We start from the raw sequence: 20,426 nt of genomic DNA, 5'->3' as shown, positions 1-20,426 counted from the left end.
ATAGAGTACAAATATACATGTATAAATTATTGAAAACCCACCATATTCTGGCACCTGTCCTGTTCCACGCTTCAGTAATAACCGTACTCTCCTGCCTCCGGATTTGATAAGCTCTATGGCTCTGGCATGTGTCATGTCTCTTGTGCTTTCCCCATTAATTTCAATGATTTGATCGCCTACCTGTTTGAAAGCAAAGAAGTTAGTAAGCCAAGGACTGAGAGAAAATGAACATTGCAAAAAGCATCTTCTCTGGATCACATGTGGCTTGAGTCACAGACAGACAAGAAGGTACATTTGTCCCTGAATAAAATTAATGTCACATTAAACACTTACCCCCAAATTATTACTTTGTGCTTACAGCATGGAAGTGACCCATTATTTGTTACATTTAAATGCATTGCACAAGAATGATTGTAATGGCTCACATACCTTTCTTTAGAAGGGATTTCAAACTGCTTGAGGTGATTTAACTGATACATAACTTTTATCTCAACTGCACTAAAGCCCCACCTGGGCTTTACTGAACACATTGTTATAACACTCTAGATCTTGATTGATGTGTGCTCTTGATAAGCTCTGTTCACAGCAGTGGCGTAGCTACTATGGGGCCACGGGGGCCTGGGCCCCTGTAGATTTGGCCCTGGACCCCCCGACGACGACCCTCTCAACCCCCGCTCCCGCTGCCAACCTGCCGTCAACCTGCCGTCTGCTACCTTTGCTGGCGGGGGACCCCAACCCCCGCCAGCCAAAGTCTTCTTCCTTCGTTTGGTTTCCGACGTCCTGCACGTACAACGTGCGAGACGTCAGACTCGGAAACCAAACGAAGTAAGAAGACCGGCTGGTGGGGTTGGGGTCCCCCGCCAGCAAAGGTAGTGGGGGGGGGCGGTTGAGAGGGTCGTCGGCAGGGGGAGGTCAAAGTTGTTCATGGTGGTGCTGGCGGCGGCGACGGGGTATCGGCAATGGCGGCGGGGGGGGGGGGGGGGGGGCGGCAGAGCCGGGGGGGGGGGGGGGGGGGGCTAAAATGTAAAGTCTTGATTATCTGACCTAAACAGGACTGACCCGTTGTCAGATAAATGTAAAGTCAGATAATATGGAAAAGAATGGAAACCCCCTTAAACGACGCGGAAACAAAGGCAGTAAAAGCAGAGTCCTACTCACAACGGTGCCGCTTTGCGGAAAAAGTAGAGTCCCAGGTTCGGAAAAGAGACAGAGAAGCTGCGTGATGTCACTGGGGGGGGGGGGGGTCTGTTAGATATGCTGGATGGTCGGATCAGAGAAGGTTGGATAATCGAGACTGTACTGCACTTGCATCATGCCGGAGAGAGCTCTCTTCTGGAATTCACAACATGTATAGGCAAGATGTACATGAGTATTCCTTTTAATCAAGACCATGGCACGTGATGTCATGGGGAATATTTCTGTATTTTTCTGCCACGTTTTCTTTGTTTTGCATTGTTTGGTACTAGAAGATCTTAAGGTCGATATTCAAAGCAATTGCTCCTGCCCACTTACAACGCTAGAGCTGTCCTAAATAAGGCCGCTTAGCTATGCGGGTGCCGACCCTGAATATCGGGCCGGCTCCCGCATAAATTTTTGTTTGTTGTTTAAAAAAAAAAGCCCCGAGCCCCCACCCATCCCAATGTCCCCTCTTTCATGCCTTCCCGCCATGATTTGACCCTCCACCTCTCCACCTCCCCCCAATGGTGAAGGTAAGCCCTCCCCGGGCTTACCTACATCCCTGGTGGTCCTGTTCAAGTTCCTTTACGTCACAGTCATCAATCAGAAAAATGTTTTCATGCCGTAGCGTGTTCTGCTTTTACTTCCCTGCATGGACTCGAACTGTTTGTCATGGATTCTGTCACACCTTAAGTTACTCTCAGTTGTGACCTATTGACTTGATTTTTGTACAGGCGTATTTTCGAATCACTTGTGGTTTGATAATCTTTGTATTACCAAAAGTGCCATAGTCCTCTTTCAGCTAAAATCTATGTATTTGCTGATTTAAAATGTTTCTTCTCTCAGATTTCATACCAATTGTCTTTCCCAGGGTGACTGTGGATGCACAGAATGGCATCTACCCTGCAGCACCAGAGAAAAGTGAAGATAACAACTGAATTTTCTTGAATATGTGCATTTTTCAGCTGGTTTCTAACAGCACAGCTATGGAAAAAAGCTGCATAGGATACATTGGAAAAAATATTAAAACCCAATGCATTACACCACGTTGAACTGAAAAAAACAAAAAATGTTTTCAATTTTGCCCAACTCTTCTCTAAGGAAGGTTGCCTGAACACATCTGTCCATGTCAAAAGTCATCCTGATGTCATCTGAGAAGTTTTTCTCTACATGGACTCTTTTGGGATCTTGCCAAATACTTGTGACCTGGATTGGCCATTGTTGGAAACAGGATACTGGGCATGATGGACCCTCAGTCTGTCCCAATATGACGATGTTTATAGAAACATAGAGACATGAGGTAGATAAGGGCTAAATGGCCCATCCAGTCTGCCCTTACTCAATACCCACTAACTCCTCCTTTTCCTAAGGGATCCCACGTGCCTGTCCCACGCTTTCTTAAATTCTGACACAGTCTTCATCTCCACGACCTCCACCAGGAGGTCATTCCACGCATCTACCACCCTTCCCGTGAAAGAGTATTTTCTTAGATTCCTCCTAAGCCTATTTCCTCTTAACTTCATCCTATGCTCCCTCATTCCTGAGTTTTCCTTCATTTGAAATAGGCTCACCTCCTATTAACGCCACGGAGGTATTTAAATGTCTCTATCATATCTCCTCTCTCCCGCCTCTCTTCCAGAGCATACATGTTGAGGTTCACGAGCCTGTCTCTATATGTTTTATGTCCAAGACCACTCACCAATTTCGTAGCTGCCCTCTGGACAGACTCCATCCTGGTGCGGTCTCCAGAATTGCATGCAGTACTCTAAATGGGGCCTCACCAGAGACTTATACAAGGGCATTATCACCTCTTTTTTCCTGCTGGTCATCCCTCTCCTTATGGACACAAGCATCCTTCTGGCTTTCACCGTCCCTTTTCTACCTGTTTGGCCTTAAGGTCATCAGACACAATCACCCCCATGTACCTATCTGCTTATGAGTTGTGCCACTAACTGGTGGTCACGGGAACTATAGAGCTTCAAGTCTTCCACAAACTGTATTACCTCTGGATTGAAAACTGTCACTGCAGAAGACTTAAGTACCATTCTATTTGCAGTAAGATGTATTATAATGTAAATTAGGACCATTTGATTGCCTTTGTACCCACCTTAATTCATTTTTAAATGGCTCCATCAAAAGAACTAAGGAGTTTAAGTATGACCTCTGTGCTAACATTGCATTTTCTCTTGTTGTAAAATGTAGTTCAGCTAAGAATTCAAATACTGAACAACTTGCGACAGATCATTAACATTATATCCAAATGCTGACCTCCCTTTCTTAACACTTCCTTGCAAGAAGTGTGCAGTGATAAGAACAGCTTAGAACTCATTTGGTATTCATAAATGCCTGAATTTCACTTAATCTCCTTTTTGCAGGATTCTTCTCAAGATAACATAGCATAAACCTTCATAACACAAGCAACAGAAAATAATCAGTGTCTTAGAGGAATATGAAACACTGGGATGAATGAAAAGGTTTACTCTGGGATATTTCTGGGATAAGCAGTATAAAATGTTTCGTACTTTTTTGGGGATCTTGCCAGGTATTTGCGACCTGGATTGGCCACTGCTGGAAACAGGATACTGGGCATGATGGACCTTTGGTCTGTCCCAGTATGGCAATACTTATGTACTTATGGAATAAATGTGAGCATGCTTACTCGGAATTCTTTTATTTTAATAAATAAACCCCCGGATTCTATATATGGTGTCCAGCTTTGTGTACCCAAATTTGTGTCTATCGCTTATGTTTGACTTATTCTTGCTGTATTCTTGCCTTGAGTAAATTCTTTCAAAAAGGTGGTAAATAAAATTTAATAAATATTTGCAAAGGTAACTGAAATTCCTCTACCTCTGCTAACGTCAAACGCAGAACTGTGTATGCACACTGAAGGATATCACCTACTGATCCATCACCCAATCAGGGGGTCATGCACTTCCCCTTCTTCCCAATGACAGAAACTATTACTCCAATGGTGAAAAAGGAGCACAAGACAGATTGGCAGCAGAAAAGGAATGACATATATCTTTTATTTGAGTCTAGGGCCTTGTTTATTAAGCCGCGCTAGAGGCGTGTTAGCAGTTTTACTGCATGCTAAGCATTTTTGTCATACACAACACAGGAAGCTGTAGTCGATAACGCCTGCTGAGCTAGTATGTGGAGGAAACCTGTTTTGAATTTCATAGAGTTCCCCTTTGGTTGTATTTCTGTTTAACGTGTATACTCTGTGAGTCCACTTTCCGCCTTATTATCGAAAGAGAAAGACGCCCATATTTCGACCCAAATCGGGAGATGAGCGTCTTTCTCCCGTGGGCGCCCAAATCGGTATCATTGAACGCCCATTTTGCGTGTCTTCAACTGCACTCTGTCGTGGAAACGGCCAAAGTTGATGGGAGCGTTTCGGAGGCGTGGTGAAGGCGGGGGACTGGGGCGTGTTTATCGGCCGAGGAGAGATGAGCGTCCTTGGCCGATAATCGAAAAAAGAAATCGAAAAAAGAAAGGCGTTTTTAGCGCAAATTTGGGTCACTTTTTTTGGACCCTTTTTTTTGCACGAACAAGTCCCAAAAAAGTGCCCTAAATGACCAGATGACCACCGGAGGGAATCGGGGATGACCACCCCTGACTCCCCCAGTGGTCACTAACCCCCTCCCACCCAAAAAAAACAACTTTAAAAACTTTTTTTTCCCAGCCTGTATGCCAGCCTCAAATGTTATACCCAGCTCCATCACAGCAGTATGCAGGTCCCTGGAGCAGTTGTTAGTGGGTGCAGTGGACTTCACCCAGGTGGACCCAGGCCCATCCCCCCCTACCTGTTACACTTGTAGTGGTAAATGGGAGCCCTCCAAACCGCCCCCAAAACCCACTGTACCCAAATCTAGGTGCCCCCTTTCAGCCATAAGTGCTATGGTAATGGTGTTGAGTTGTGGGCAGTAGGTTTTGGGGGGGATTTGGGGGGCTCAGCCCCCAAGGGAAGGGAGCTATGGACTTCAGAGGTAGTTAACTTTTTTTTTAATTGTTACAAGTGCCCCCTAAGGTGCCCAGTTGGTGTCCTGGCATGTGAGGGGGACCACCAGTGTACTACGAATCCTGGCCCCTCCCACAACCCAATGCCTTGGATTTGTTCGTTTTTGAGCTGGACGCCTTCAGTTTCCATTATCGCTGAAAAACGAAACCGCCCAGCTCAAATCCGCACAAATCCGATGCATTTGGCTGGCATAAACCGTATTATCAGAAAAAAGATGGACGCCCATTTTTTCCGAAAATACGGTTTGTCCCGCCCCTTCACGTACCCGTTCTCGGAGATAGACGCCCATGGAGATGGGCGTTCGTATTCGATTATACCCCTCCACGTGACCCCTGAGGCAGATGCCTTGGTGCGTCAAAACACGGGCTGTGTCATGGTCCATTGAGCAATTAATAAAGAGTTTTCACCATCATCATCATCTCCCGAGTTGGTTTAGTCTGTGGTCAACCTCTACTCCTCGTGTACTGTACTGACTACACAGTGAAAAAGGAGCCAGAGGTAAGTAAAGAAAAAGAAATCATTACTTATGATTGTGCAGTTTTCAAAAAAACGAGCTTTCAGGATCAGTAAAGTGTGTACTTTTATCAGGGCAAATAGAAGGTGGGATTGGGTGTATTGGTCAGGGGAGGGGAATAACATGCGTAGATTACACTTTCAAATCTATGCACGTTATTTTTGTATGGGAAAAATACCCATAGAAAAGCTATTGCAAATCATGACAGATACTTTTTCTCCTGAGGTAATTTTCAAAGGGAAAGTCATGCATGTACTTTCCTTGTGGGTAAAAGGGCCTGAGTACTTTGCATCTGTGCAGGCCGATTTGAGGTCAGCATAGTGGTGGTGAAGCAGACTCCTGTTCATTTTGCAGGAAGCTGAACCCAATCCTAATAGGAGACAGCAAAAAAGCACAGCAAGTACTGGGAAAGTCTCGAAAGGAGCTCTGAGCCGGGGGGGAATCCTTTTTTGCACTTTTGTTTGCCTGATCTGCAGTCATTTAAACATTTACATTTTCGTTACCAATAAGTTTTTAATTTTACACTAAGGAATGCAACGCTGATTTGTGAAATCAAAACAAAACATCCCCTTGTCTCCATTTCAACATGTGCTACATTAGAGGTCTTTAGACTGACTGGATGGGACAAACACATGACACCTGAAAAGCCTGACCGAATCAAGGAAACCCAACTAGCCAGTGAAATACCCCCAAGATAAAACGTTTTCCACCTGCCTTTATTATGACATTCAATACGAACTGTAATAGCTATGCCTTCCAGCATTATGACTAATTTCCTCATTTGGCTGTCAATCCTGTAGCATTAGATTAGCATAATAGATTTGCATATATTACTACAGGATGGTTCACGTTAACATGGAAACTCTTTCTCTGCCAAAGGATGTGCATCCAGGTAATGACATCACCCATCTCACTTAGCATGCAGTCCCTGCATCCAATTATCTGGAATAACTTCTTTGCCAGCAGTCAAATTAAATTTTAAATGAAATCTACAGATGTGGGGGAAAGGAGACTGAAACCGAACTTTCTGCAATGACATTTCCTGAAATCAGCTTGCATGTCACACACACCAGTTGGAAAGAGTGGCATGTTCAGAGTCCAATATTGTTGTCTCAAATTGGAGTTGGCCTTTGGGAAACCTAAATTTATTGTAACAAACACCCTTAAGCTTTGTGTAGAGAACCAGAAAGACCGTCTTCCTAATGTGACAAATCCACTCTCTCTTCCCTGCTAACATGATTAAATTGGCTGGAAAAAAAAAATACCTGCAACAGTATTGTACTAATACTAACTTCAAGAACAAAGCAAAGATTATTCCCCTTTTCTCCTACTCAGTTTGAACCGTACTATAAGCTCCAAAATTCTTCTTTTGGTTAAAGTGAATTCAAATCATTCACAGCCAGGCATAAGAAAAATCTAACTAGGAAACCGGGACAAATGTCTATTGGCAATAATGAAGAGATGGTATTTAAGGGACATCACTACAGATGACAATTTAATTAGAAATAAGACAGAAAAGTCTCGTTAAATCATTGGAACAAAAAGCCTTTAATTTACATGCATACCATGCACTTTTCAAATTATTCCTAACTTTTCAGCTGCGAAGGTCTAGTAAGGACTGTGTAAGTCAAAGTAATGACAATAAGTCTCTGGCTGACATGCAAGAGGGCATTTGGGTTTGGATTTGAGATGTGAAGCGGCACTTTAGAAAGAATGAACAAATCAGAATTGAGATGTCTGGGCTGGGTGTCTCTAGTTCCGCTAACATTTTAGAGCAGAATCTGTCATTTCAAGTACGTGCCCTGTCTGCAGGGCAGATGCTGGGCATAGGGCTCCTGAATTTACTGCACAGGTTTTGCAATTACAGTATGCTAGTTTTTTCAACCGCAAAAAGTTACCACTCTTTAATAAAAGGGCCCTTAAGAACTAGAGTCAATTACTGCAATATTATTTACTTTAGTATAAATCACTCTTCCAGTCGACGGTTCCAAACCCTGCAGAACTCGGCAGTCTGACTTCTCTGATATTCACGTAGGTCTGATCGTGTCACACTTTTACTTAAAAGTCAACACTGGCTGCCAGTTGTTTATCGGGACAAGTTTTAAATCTTACTGTTAGCGTTTCAGGCATTTCTGGTGGGAGTCCCATCATACCTCTCATCCCTAAACAGGGGCGTAGCTAGGTGGGGCCACGGGGGCATGGGCCCCCACAGATTTAGCCCTGCCCCCCTCTACTTTCGGCACTCCCACTGCTGACCCTCCCCCCCTGTCACTTTCAATCCCCCTTCCACCGCCGCCGCCAGGTACCTTTGCTGTCGGGGGTCCTGAACCCCCGCCAGCTGAAGTCTTCTTCAGCGCCGGTCTCCGGAGCCTTCGCTGATCTGTTTCTGTCAGTCCTGATATCCTGCGTGCACGTCCTGTATGTAGCCCCGTGCAGGACGTCAAGAGTCAGAAGCAGATCAGCTAAGGCGCTGGAGACTGGCGCTGAAGAAGACCGGCTGGCGGGGGTTGGTGACCCCCGCCAGCAAATGTACCTGGCGACGGTGATGGGGGAGGGTTGGCAGTGGGGGGGGGGGGGTCGAAAGTGGTGGTGGGCAGTCAGTGGCGGGGGGGGGGGGGGTCAAAAGTGGCTGGGGGGTTGGCGTCTGGGGGAGGCGGGATAAACTGTGCCCCCCTACCTCGGGATTTGGACCCCCCCTCCTGCCAAGGTCTGGGTAAGCCCCTGTCCCTAACTATTGTCTATTCCCTAGCACAGGTTCTTAGGTCCTTTAGGGGTCCTTTTACTAAGCTGAGGCAAAAAGTGGCCTGCGGTAGTGTGGACGTGTGTTTTAACCGCGTCTGGGAAAAAGGGCTTTTTGTCAATGGGCCGGGGAAAGGGCCTGCGGTAAAACTGAAACCAGCACGTGCCTAGTTATGGCCTAACCCCTTAATGCCACCCATTGATCTAGAGGTAAGTGCTCACGTGCTACAGAGGCAGTGACCAGTCAGTGTGCGCCAACTGCCAATTAATGCCAGAAAAGCTGCAAGCGGTAGGAAAATACAAAAAAATAATTTATTCTGGATGTGTAGGCGTGCATCAAATCTGAAATTACTGCCAGGCGGTAGCCTCATTTTGGCATGTACTGCACACGTGCGTAGAGCCTACCATTCCTGTGTAAAAGGGCCCCTAAATGATTACAGGATGGTCCTGCCTGGACCACGGGCAGCACAATTTGAATTTACAAGACGTGGAGGGGAATTTTCGATATGATGTTTAAGTCCGACTTTGGATGTCTTGGCAGCCATTTTGAATCCCGAGACCGTCACAGCAACAGGATGCAGGACAAGGGCAGCACTCCGGGTAGGAAAGATGGGGCTCTTTCCTGCCCCGAAGAGGTCACTAGACCACCAGGGCAGGAGATAGTAAGTAAGGGAAGGGGAGGCTAGGATAGGCCCGCTGCCTGCCCTCCCGTTTGTCCAGAAATCCGGTCAAACGGGTGGACTGGCAAAACCCGCCCGGACGCCCAAACATGTCCTCAAAAAGAGGACATGTCCAGGTAAATCCGGACATACGGTAACCCTAGGGAGAGGTGACAAGAGGTCAGTCTCTTAAGAGGTATGCTGCTGCATGGGAGTAAGGGATGCTGGAATAGGAGCAAGCCCTTTAGCAATGCAACAGCCTCAGCTGTTTGAACAGGGAAGGACGTCCTAAAGAAGTAAAGGAAGAGGTGATAAGAAGTCAGTCTCCTAAGTGTGCACCATTTGCAAGAGGGAAGGGAACCTAGACTGGAGTTAGGCTCCTGAATGATGCAAGAGTGCACAGGAAGAAAAGGGAAAGCTCGAGAGTGTCAGTGTTTAAGAGGATAACCTTGTACAGCACTAAAAAAACTGGACACCCGTTTAAAACCTTTCATCTTTGATGCGTTCTTTGACCTAGAAACCCATAAGGAAAATTAGTAATTTTACAAGATTCACTTTTTCCCTCAGTAATTATAAATTGTAATATTACTGGTCTTTCTTGTTACATGAGAAAGTGAAAAGTCCTAAAGAAGTAGGGGAGGGTCATGAGTCACTGTTGTTTTGTATTTGAAAGAAAAGATACTTCTATTTTTGAATGAAGGAAGAGTTGCCCTATGTTTAGTTTTATAGAACAGTCATACATTGTGTGACCATGATTGACTGGAATCTATGTTTGGAAAAGGAAGACATAGAACCTTGTTAATGTCTTTTGGTGATGTTGAATAACTTAAGAGCATTTGCCTGGCTGTCTATTGAGGTATAGGGATAGCCTCCAAGAGGGTCTAGCTAGAAACAGAGAGGAAGGTCTTTAATTGGTTAGTAGGTGTTAGGAAGCAAACAAAGCCCACTTACTACTACTACTTAACATTTCTAAAGCGCTACTAGGGTTACGCAGCGCTGTACAGTTTAACAAAGAAGGATAGTCCCTGCTCAAAGGAGCTTACAATCTAAAGGACGAAATGCCAAGTTGGGGCAGTCAAGATTTCCTGAATAGAGGTATAGTGCTTAGGTGCCGAAGGCGACATTGAAGAGGTGGGCTTTGAGCAAGGATTTGAAGATGGGCAGGGAGGGGGCCTGGCATATGGGCTCAGGGAGTTTATTCCAGGCATGGGGTGAGGCGAGGCAGAAAGGGTGGAGCCTGGAGTTGGCGGTGGTGGAGAAGGGTACTGAGAGGAGGGATTTGTCTTGAGAGCGGAGGTTACGGGTAGGAACGTATGGGGAGATGAGGGTAGAGAGGTAAGAAGGGGCTGCAGATCGAGTGCATTTGTAGGTTAGTAGGAGAAGCTTGAACTGTATGCGGTACCTGATCGGAAGCCCACTTGGCAGCTGTCCTTCCAAAACTGAGCTTGCTCCCAGCAAGAGTGATACCACCCAAACTGAGAGGTTGGACTGGAGTGCTAGGTGAGCACAGCCCCTCCCCCAGGGGGCACCACATCACAACATACACACATATACATAGAAATGTTTACCAAATACATTAAAATTCCCATATGAAGACCACTATTGCAGCACGTTTACAGCTTTTCACGGAGGTGGTCTTCACATATTTTTCCGGCAAAGCATAACCATGACAATAACCGAGAAACCAGCGGACAAGCTGTTTGGAAGTGCAAAAATTACTTGTACAGCATAAAGAGCAATTGTCAAAACTAGACAAAGTGTCTTGTAAACCTTGTGAATGTCACAGAAGAATGCAGAAACAGGGAAAACTGGGGGCTCATGTACTCCTGTCCAAGACTGCAAAATAATGCAAGTGACGTTCTGAGTGAAATAAAGATCACAGATAACAAGGGATCAAAAGAAATACCGAAAAGTAACAAAAGAAGACACCGGGGGAGTGTTAATTAGGCACTTAATATCTACTGAACTGTAATACAGGGATCCTGAAAATCTTATCAGACAAATTGCTCAATACAGTAAAAGGTGGTTTAGAATTGCAAATATTTGTTTTGTTCAACAGTGGATGGTTTTAATCTTTGATTTTTCATTTTGTCTTAACTAATAGGTTTTATAACCAGCTAAAATATAATTTATTTGGTGCAGCTAATAAACGGTTTTTATTCACAAGCATTGTATTCATTACCCCTAGGATCCCTGTGGCCTGCCTATCCAATTCCTGGTGTTTTAGCGGGAGAATGGGCAGGAGTGATGCCCACTCACTCCTGGCCTACTGTGGATGCCTCTTCAAGATGGCTGCTGTGACCTCTAGTGGCAGCCTTGCTGTACTTCTGTAGGCTTTGACGATGTTCATTGGGGGGGGGGGGGGGGGGGGGGGGAGAGGGGGTAAGTAAGGAAAGGGGATTGACAAACTTCAGGCTGGGACCCGGAAACTATGTGGGTACTGGCTGATAGTCAATGGTGGAACCAGTATAGCTGAGCGACCAAAGTTAGGATTGGTATTTGGTTGTTTAGCAGTGCGGGAAGCAGAACTGAATATTGCCAGAAGCTGCATAGCTGCCAGCTCCTCCCCGACTCCGCTTTCAGTATGCCCCCTCCTGCCTGCTTAAATTGCTTTGAATATCTACTATTACTATTAATCATTTCTATAGCGCTACTAGACATACGCAGTGCTGTACACACTGAGGGGCATTTTCGATCGGGGACGCCCATCTCTAAGGACAGCACCGCGAAGGGGCGGGGCCGACTGTATTTTCAAAACGAGATGGCCGGCCATCTTTCATTTCGATAATATGGTTGGGGCCGCCCAAATGTCAGAGATGGCCGGCCTCAGTTTTCGCCCTTAATGGAAACCGAGGCCGGCGATCTCAAACCCGGCCAAATCCAAGGCATTTGGTCATGGGAGGGGCCAGGATTCGTAGTGCACTGGTCCCCCTCACATGCCAGGGCACCCTAGGGGGCACTACAGTGGACTGCACAAATTGGTCCCAGGTGCATAGCTCCCTTACCTTGGGTGCTGAGCCCCCCAAAACCCACTCCCCACAACTGTACACTACTACCATAGCCCTAAGGGGTGAAGGGGGCACCTACATGTGGGTACAGTGGGTTTCGGGTGGGTTTTGAAGGGCTCCCATTTTCCACCACAAGTGTAACAGGTAGGGGGGGGGATGGGCCTGGGTCTGCCTGCCTGTAGTGCACTGCACCCACTAAAACTGCTCCAGGGACCTGTATACTGCTGCGATGGACCTGAGTATGACAATTGAGGCTGGCATAGAGGCTGGCAATAAAAAGTTTTTAAAGTTGTTTTTTTGAGGGTGGGAGGGGGTTAAGTGACCACTGGGGGAGTCAGGGGAGGTGATCCCTGATTCCCTCCGGTGGTCATCTGGTCAGTTCGGGCACTTTTTTGGGACTTGGACTTGAAAAAAAAGGGACCAAATAAAGTGGACCAAATTCTCACCAGGGACGCCCTTCTTTTTTCCATTATCGGGCAAAGCCGGCCATCTCAAAGCACAAACCCTGTCCCGCCTTCGCTATCCTATCGAAACACCCCCTTGAAGTTTGTCCGGCTCCGCAACAGAAAGCAGTTGGCGCCGGCCAAAACCAGCTTTCGATTATACCAATTTGGCTGGCTTTAGGAGATGGCCGGCCATCTCCCGATTTGTATCGGAAGATGGCCAGCGATCTCCTTCGAAAATAAGCTGGATAATATCCCATAGTTTCTTTCCTCATAGAAAACTGCCAAAGTATTAAGTATTATTTCCTTAATATATTTATGCCATATTGCATGTTATCCAGATTTCTTACCTTCATTCTTCCATTTCGTATTGCAGGCCCATCTTCTGCTAACCTCAATACATACAAATCCATTTTGTATTCCCGTCCTCCTCGAATACTAAACCCGAACCCTTTTGCACCTTTCTCCAATTCAACAGTGAAATAATTAAAATCCTGTAGAGGCAAAAAAACATTACATGGGGATATACAGTACTTTTTGGGCTCAAGAAAAACTGAAGGAAAAAAATTTCAAAGAGCAATTTAATTAAGGATAGTTTTTTTTTTTTAAAGCAAGATGTTTAATTCTACTTCTTTGGAACTGAGCATAACATCTTTATAATGTGAAAGAAAGCAGATACCAAACGAATTCTTTATTAAAAACAAGTACCCAACGTGATCCACGTTTCGCCCACTCAAGGCTGCCTCAGGGGTATGAAGCAAAAACAAATTAAATCATAAAGAGCATACAAGATATATAAAAATCTACTATAATAAAACTCACCCTCAACGTTCTGAGGACACTGACGTCAGTGAAGCCAAGCCCTGACTTCCTTCAAAAAGGTTCGAAGGTTCGTGGTGGTGAAGCCACCAAAATCACTCGGGGCCCCGCCCTCGAGGGCGGAGCAATGGCAGAACAACGAAGGAGTTGGCAGGTAGGGAGGCGTGGGGGGGGGGAATCGCTCTGGGCCCCGCCCTCGCGTCAAACGTCATGACGTTGGGGGCGGAGCAATGGCAGAACAACAAAGGGGTTGGCCACGGAAGGGGGGGGGGTGATGGCGACGAAAACCTTGCTAGCGCCCGTTTCATTTGCTCTGAAACGGGCCTCTTTTACTAGTACATTATAAAACATATAAAATGTGAGGGATCTAGGCAAAAAGTAATGTTCACTAACAACAAATCCACCATATAAAACACAATGTTAATGCAACCAAACAAACCAAATCGGAAAAAGCAGTGTGTGAATGGACAAGTGTGTGCATGTAATAATATAAAACAGGCTGCAACAGTGTGTACATAACACATGTGGAGCAGTGGCGTAGCTACGTGGGGCCTGAGGGGGCCCGGGCCCCCGCAGATTCGCCCCTGGCCCCCTGCCAACAACCCCCCTCCCGCCACCAACCCTCCCCCACCATCGCCGCCAGCCCCACTACCGCATGATTTACCTTGATTGCTGGCGGGAATGCCCAAACCCCGCCAGCCAAGAGTGTTCTTCAGCGCTGGAGTTAGTAAACTCCGGCGCCTTCATTCAAGAAAGTTCGTCTGAAGGATCAGCTGGTTTTGACGCCTTACGTCCTGCACCGTGCATGTAGCCCCGTGCAGGACGTAAATGCGTCAAAACCAGCTGATCCTTCAGATGAACTTCCTTGAATGAAGGTGCCGGAGTTTACTAACTCCAGCGCTGAAGAACACTCTTGGCTGGCGGGGTTTGGGCAGCCCCGCCAGCAAACAAGGTACTTCATGGGGCGGGCGGCGACGGCGGCCGAGGGTTGGTAGCGGGAGGAGGGGGGAGGGAGTTTAAGAGTGTCGGCGCGATCGAGCGGGGGAAGGGGGGTTGCCGGAGGGGGGGAGGCGGCTTAACAGTGCCCCCCCATCTCGGGCTCTGGCCCCCCCTCCTGGCAAGGTCTAGCTACGCCCCTGATGTGGAGGAGCATAATCGAACGTCGCCGGCGATCTATTGTGGCGGCGGCGCAACAGCTGGCCAGAACCGTATTATCGAAAAAGATGGCCGGCCATCTTTTTTTTTTCGATAATACGGTTTAGCCTGGCCAAATGCCAGAGTTCGCCGGGTTTGAGATGGCCGGTTTTGTTTTTCAGCGATAACGGAAAAAAAATGCCTGCGATCTCCAACCCGGCGACATCCAAGGCATTTGGTCGTGGGAGGAGCCAGCATTTGTAGTGCACTGGTCCCCCTCACATGCCAGGACACCCTAGGGGGCACTTCTAAAAATGTTTAAAAAATACAAAAAAAGCTCCCAGGTGCATAGCTCCCTTATCTTGGGTGCTGAGCCCCCAAAATCCCCCCCAAACCCACTCCCCACACCTCTACTCCATTACCATAGCACTTATGGGTGAAGGGGGGCACTTACATGTGGGTAGAGTGGGTTGGGGGGGGGGGGTTGGAGGGCTCAACACTTAGCACCACAAGTGTAACAGGTAGGGGGGGATGGACCTGGGTCTGCCTGCCTGAAGTGCACTGCACCCATTAAAAACTGGTCCAGGGACCTGCATACTGCTGTCAGGGAGCTGGGTATGACACTTGAGGCTGGTATACAGGGAGGGGTTGGTGACCACTGGGGGACTACAGGGAGGTCATCTGGTGAGTTGGGGCACCTTTTTGAGGCTTGGTCGTGAAAATAAAAGGACCAAGTAAACCCAGTGAAATACTGCTTAACACCGCTTTTTTTTTCCATTATCCGCAAAAGCCGGCCATCTGGTAGCCACGCTCATGCCCGCTCATGTCCTGCCTTCGTTACGCCGCCGATATGCCCCCTTGAACTTTTGCCGGCGTGGCGACGGGAAAGCGGCGATGGTGTCAAAAAAGCCGCTTTCGATTATACCGATTTCGCCGCTTTTGAGAGATCGCCGGCCATCTCCTGATTTATGTCAGAAGATCGCCGGCGATCACTTTCGAAAATAAGCCTGAATGTTTACAGTGTGTTCACAAAAACACTCATATTAAAACTCATGACAAAGACATTATCATAGCATTATTTGTTTTTCTGTAGCACTACTGAGCATTGTCACAGCTTATTCGGGGTTTAGATGTTTTTTAACACGCCCATTGTGGTATGTAATAATGTTGTAGTAGTTTCTTTTAAGTATTTGAGTTGTTTTGAGCCATGGTTTTGGCATGAGTTTTAATGAGTGTTTTTATCAGTGCTTTTTTTGTGCCGGTACGCAACGGTACGGCGTACCGGCACCTTTTTTTTTGCTCCCCCCGCCCCGTGAGTCCATGTCCCGCACGCAGTGCCAGCCCCTATTTCTGGCCGCTGTTGCTTCTCTTGTTGAGCAGCAGCGGCCGCTACACAAAGAAAAAGATTTAAAAAAAAAATTCAAACCTGGCTGAAATGCGGCACCCCGGCACTGTAGACAGCCATTAGGCATTGGCTGTTGCCCCGCAGCCGCTCCTCCTCTTGCCTCTACGTCACTGCGCTCCTCCGGGGTCTTCCTCCAGGGGCAGTGACGTAGAGGCAAGAGGAGGAGCGGCTGCGGGGCAACAGCCAATGCCTAATGGCTGTCTACAGTGCCGGGGTGCCGCGTTTCAGCCAGGTTTCAATTTTTAAAAACTTTTTCTTAGTGTAGCGGCCGCTGCTCAGTGTTGCCAGGTGGGCGGTTTTACCGCCCAATTGGCCGGTTTTCCGCGACCCGCCGCGGGAAAGATTTGCCCGCGGCGGGTTGAGGTTTTTTGGGCTGCTTTTTGGGCTTCAGGGCGGTTTTTTGGGTGGCTTTTTCGGCCGCGGGGGGCGGGGTTAGTGCCCTTTTTTGGGCGGGGTTAGTGACGTTTTGGGCGGGGTTAGTGACGTGGGAGGAGGGGCCGATGACGGGGGAGGCGGGGCCGGTGACGGGGGAGGCGGGGCCGGTGACGGCGGGGGCGGGGTTGATGACGGCGGGGGCGGGGGTGATGACGCGGGGGTGGGGGTGTCAGGGGTGGGGTTTGAGTTTGGGCGGGTTTTGGGCGGTTTTTGTGCTGGATTGGATGGGAAAAAAATTTTCCACCTGGCAACACTGCAGGGAGAGGGAAACCAACAGAGGGAAGGATTGGGGAGAGAGAGAAAGAGGGAAACCAACAGAGGGAAGGATTGGGGAGAGAGAGAAAGAGGGAAAACAACAGAGGGAAGGATTGGGGAGAGAGAAAAAGAGGGAAAACAACAGAGGGAAGGATTGGGGAGAGAGAAAAAGAGGGAAAACAACAGAGGGAAGGATTGGGGAGAGAGAGGGGAAAACAACAGAGGGAAGGATTGGGGAGAGAGAGGGGAAAACAGATGGAAGGATGGGGAGAGAGAGGGAAAACAGATGGAAAAAAATTTTCCACCTGGCAACACTGCAGGGAGAGGGAAACCAACAGAGGGAAGGATTGGGGAGAGAGAGAAAGAGGGAACACAACAGAGGGAAGGATTGGGGAGAGAGAAAAAGAGGGAAAACAACAGAGGGAAGGATTGGGGAGAGAGAAAAAGAGGGAAAACAACAGAGGGAAGGATTGGGGAGAGAGAGGGGAAAACAACAGAGGGAAGGATTGGGGAGAGAGAGGGGAAAACAGATGGAAGGATGGGGAGAGAGAGGGAAAACAGATGGAAGGATTGGGGAGAGAGGGGAAAAACAGATGGAAGGATTGGGGAGAGAGGGGAAAAAACAGATGGAAGGATTGGGGAGAGAGGGGAAAACAGATGGAAGGATGGGGAGAGAGAGGGAAAACAGATGGAAGGATTGGGGAGAGAGGGGAAAAACAGATGGAAGGATTGGGGAGAGAGGGGAAACAGATGGAAGGATGGGAAGAGAGAGGGAAAAACACAGATGGAAGGATTGGGGAGAGAGAGGGAAAAACAGATGGAAGGATGGGGAAAGAGAGAGGGAAACAGATGGAAGGATGGGGAAAGAGAGGGGGAAACAGATGGAAGGATGGGGAGAGAGAGGGGGAAAATCAGATGGAAGGATGGGGAGAGAGAGAGGGAAAACGGAAAGATGGGGAGAGAAAGAGGGAAGACGCTGGATGGAAGAATGCAGAAAGAAATAGGGGAGACACTGGAAGGATGGGGAGAGAAAGCAGAGCTGCTGGATGGAAAAGGGGAATAGAGAAAGACTGGAGAATAAGAGGAAGGGGCATGGGGAGAACAAGGGTGAGGAAAAGATGAAAAGCCACAGGTAGATGAAGGAAATTAAAGAATGGATAGTAAGAATGAATTAAATCTGGACAGAGAGAGCCTGAAAAATATTGAAGAAAGCAAAGAAAAAGGAGACAAAAATGACAAATGGCACAGAAGAGTTAAGCGAAAACAAAGGAAAGCAGAATCACAGACTGGGACCAATATGGAAAGAAAAACAGTCACCAGACAACAAAGGTAGAAAAAAAATCATTTTATTTTCATTTTAGTGTTTGTAATATGTCCAATTTGAGAATTTACATTGGCTGTCTTATTTTGCACTGGGTATACTGGAGCTGTAAGAGCTTACATTGATTATTTATAATGAAAAAAATCACGATATTTTTTTTCTCCTATAGTACTGTAATATTTTCAATGATGTCTGTTTATATGCAACAACAGAAAAAACAAAAGAACGGAAGAACTCAAAAGAACCAGACTCAAAAAATAAATAAAAAGCCAAATTTATTGCACGAGACCCTACACGGTCCGTGTTTCGGCCAAACAAGCCTTCCTCAGGGGTCTAAAAACAAAAACAGAATATTCAATACATCATAAAACTAACATATAAATTTAAGATAAAAATACAAACATATAAATTTAAGATAAGAATTAAAATGTCAATGATAAACCGCAAAGATGGCATATTGCTATAATGGTAAGAATATAAACCATAAACATGTTACTATAATGGTAGGAATATAAACCATAGATATATGAGAGTATCTTGAGCAAAAGAAGGATGATAATATAACCAAGAACATATGCAATAAATAATAATAATGATGCGTACAAAAACTGCACAAAATTGAATTTACATAAATATTTTCATGAAAAAAATGAGATAATGACATACCTATAAATTGGCTTATATAAATGTTCATATATGCATCCAAATATTTATTCAAATTCGGACAGATCTAAATAAAAACATATATATAAAAATAAATATACATATATATGAAGAGAATATATTGACCACCACATTTAATAACATGAACTCCACAAATGTATGAGCGTGGTTCAACTTAACGATAATATGTGTTATATCCCTAGAGAAAAAACTGAGTAAATAGTTACCACAAACGTTTATGCAAATGACACTAATTGCTAACAAGGATAGGCATCCAAGAAGATGACGTCTGAATATATCGTAGTTTACCTATTGTAAAAAGGTAATATTCAAAAAATGTTGGCAGAGGTAAAAAGGTAAAATTGGAGGCATTGCAAGCTAAAGGGTTTTATAATAAACATTTTCTCTAAGGGTAACGCTCTAGTGAAGCGATTGTAAAAAATATATGTACATATATATAAAAGAAGACCTTTCAATGCATTTCAAAACACAGTTTATGGCTAAATTTAGTAATGAGAATCGGCGAAAATGTATGTTCACATCCCTGTCAGCGAAATTAAAGTTGATATAAATAGGGTTCAAAATAGCGTGCACCATTAATATAAATGTGTTCATGTCCGATAAAGTAAAAGATTTGCCTGCTGATGCTGTCCCAGCCGATTCATACGCCATGAAATCGAATTGAAAACCAGAATAGTGAGAGCGCTGTAATTTGAAGTCTAAGATGACGTGAGCGTCGTGAAATAACATCTGACTTTCTTGAGAGCCAATAGGGATCAAGACCAAAATGGTTTGAAAGAAAACAGGGTAACAAGGCGAACTGTCAAAGAGTAATCAGTGGCATGTACCAGCTATGCGCTGATCTAAATTGTCCGCTTGAATAATGGCTTGCATGCAACACATTTTAATGGATTGACGAATAATATAATGAACAAGGCTGCACCAAGCACCAAATAGCATGAATGTGAGGTAACAGATCAGACTGTTTAAAAGATATAATACGATAATCACAAATGTCCACTTAAAAAATAATATTCGTTTTTGATGAAGTATAAATACGGCTGAAAGTAGCAGGAGTGTGGGGTGAAAGGGCAGCCTGTCAAAGGCAGACATAGTGCGATATATATGGTTGTCCACTTAAATAGTAATCTATATGCAGTTCATTTTTGATGGAATATGAATAGAGCTGCATCAAGCGCAAAGCTGATAAAATATCTTATATGGTGTGAATAGGAAAGTGTAATCATAAAATAATGCAAATATATCGAGACTTAAAAACGAACGATATATAAAAAAGATTGTTGCTACAAAAATGTATTAGTTCCAACTCCTTATTTAAACCATTTGGGGTTACTGTGTCCAATTCATGAATAGCACGTTGTTCTGCTCTCAACAACATGCTGTCTAAGTTACCACCTCGCCAGCCTTTTTTAAGTGTTTTAAAGATAAAAAATTTAATGTCATCTGAATTGTGTCCAGCCTCTATCCAATGGTTTACCAAGGGTGCCGTCCTAAGTTGTCTCTTAATACAGCTACGGTGCTCTATAATTCTAACCTTGATCATTCTATTAGTCTTGCCAACGTATATTAGGCCACAAGGGCATAGGACTATATATACTACATTTTGTGTTTTGCAGTCACTATTGAAATTTAATTTATAATGTTTCTGAGTCTTAGGATGTATAAACTCTCGTAAGGTCAATGAATGGGTACAAACAGAACACGTATTGCAGGGTTTATGGCCATTTTTCATTACTACAGATCTATCCAATATAGGGAGTGCTGATGGGACTAAGCGATCTTTTAAGTTTGGATTTTTGGAAACGGCGAA

General features: G+C 45.6%; 1 protein-coding gene across 1 annotated transcript in view; it reads right to left on the bottom strand.

Annotated features, from left to right (window-relative positions):
- The window catches only part of MAGI2 (membrane associated guanylate kinase, WW and PDZ domain containing 2), a 1,230,330-nt gene that overhangs the window by 80,032 nt on the left and 1,129,872 nt on the right, over positions 1–20,426 (bottom strand). Inside the window, exons 19-20 of the mRNA XM_030216294.1 lie at positions 12,914–13,057; positions 42–180 (exon numbers count right to left, since the gene is read on the bottom strand). Of these exons, the coding sequence (XP_030072154.1) occupies positions 42–180; positions 12,914–13,057 (283 nt within the window). The remainder of the gene's footprint in view (positions 1–41; positions 181–12,913; positions 13,058–20,426) is intronic.

The sequence above is a fragment of the Microcaecilia unicolor genome, chromosome 10 (assembly GCF_901765095.1).
Source record: "Microcaecilia unicolor chromosome 10, aMicUni1.1, whole genome shotgun sequence".
NCBI lineage: Eukaryota > Metazoa > Chordata > Amphibia > Gymnophiona > Siphonopidae > Microcaecilia > Microcaecilia unicolor.
Note: the sequence above shows the minus strand (reverse complement) of the source record. Positions and strands in the feature narration are given on the sequence as shown.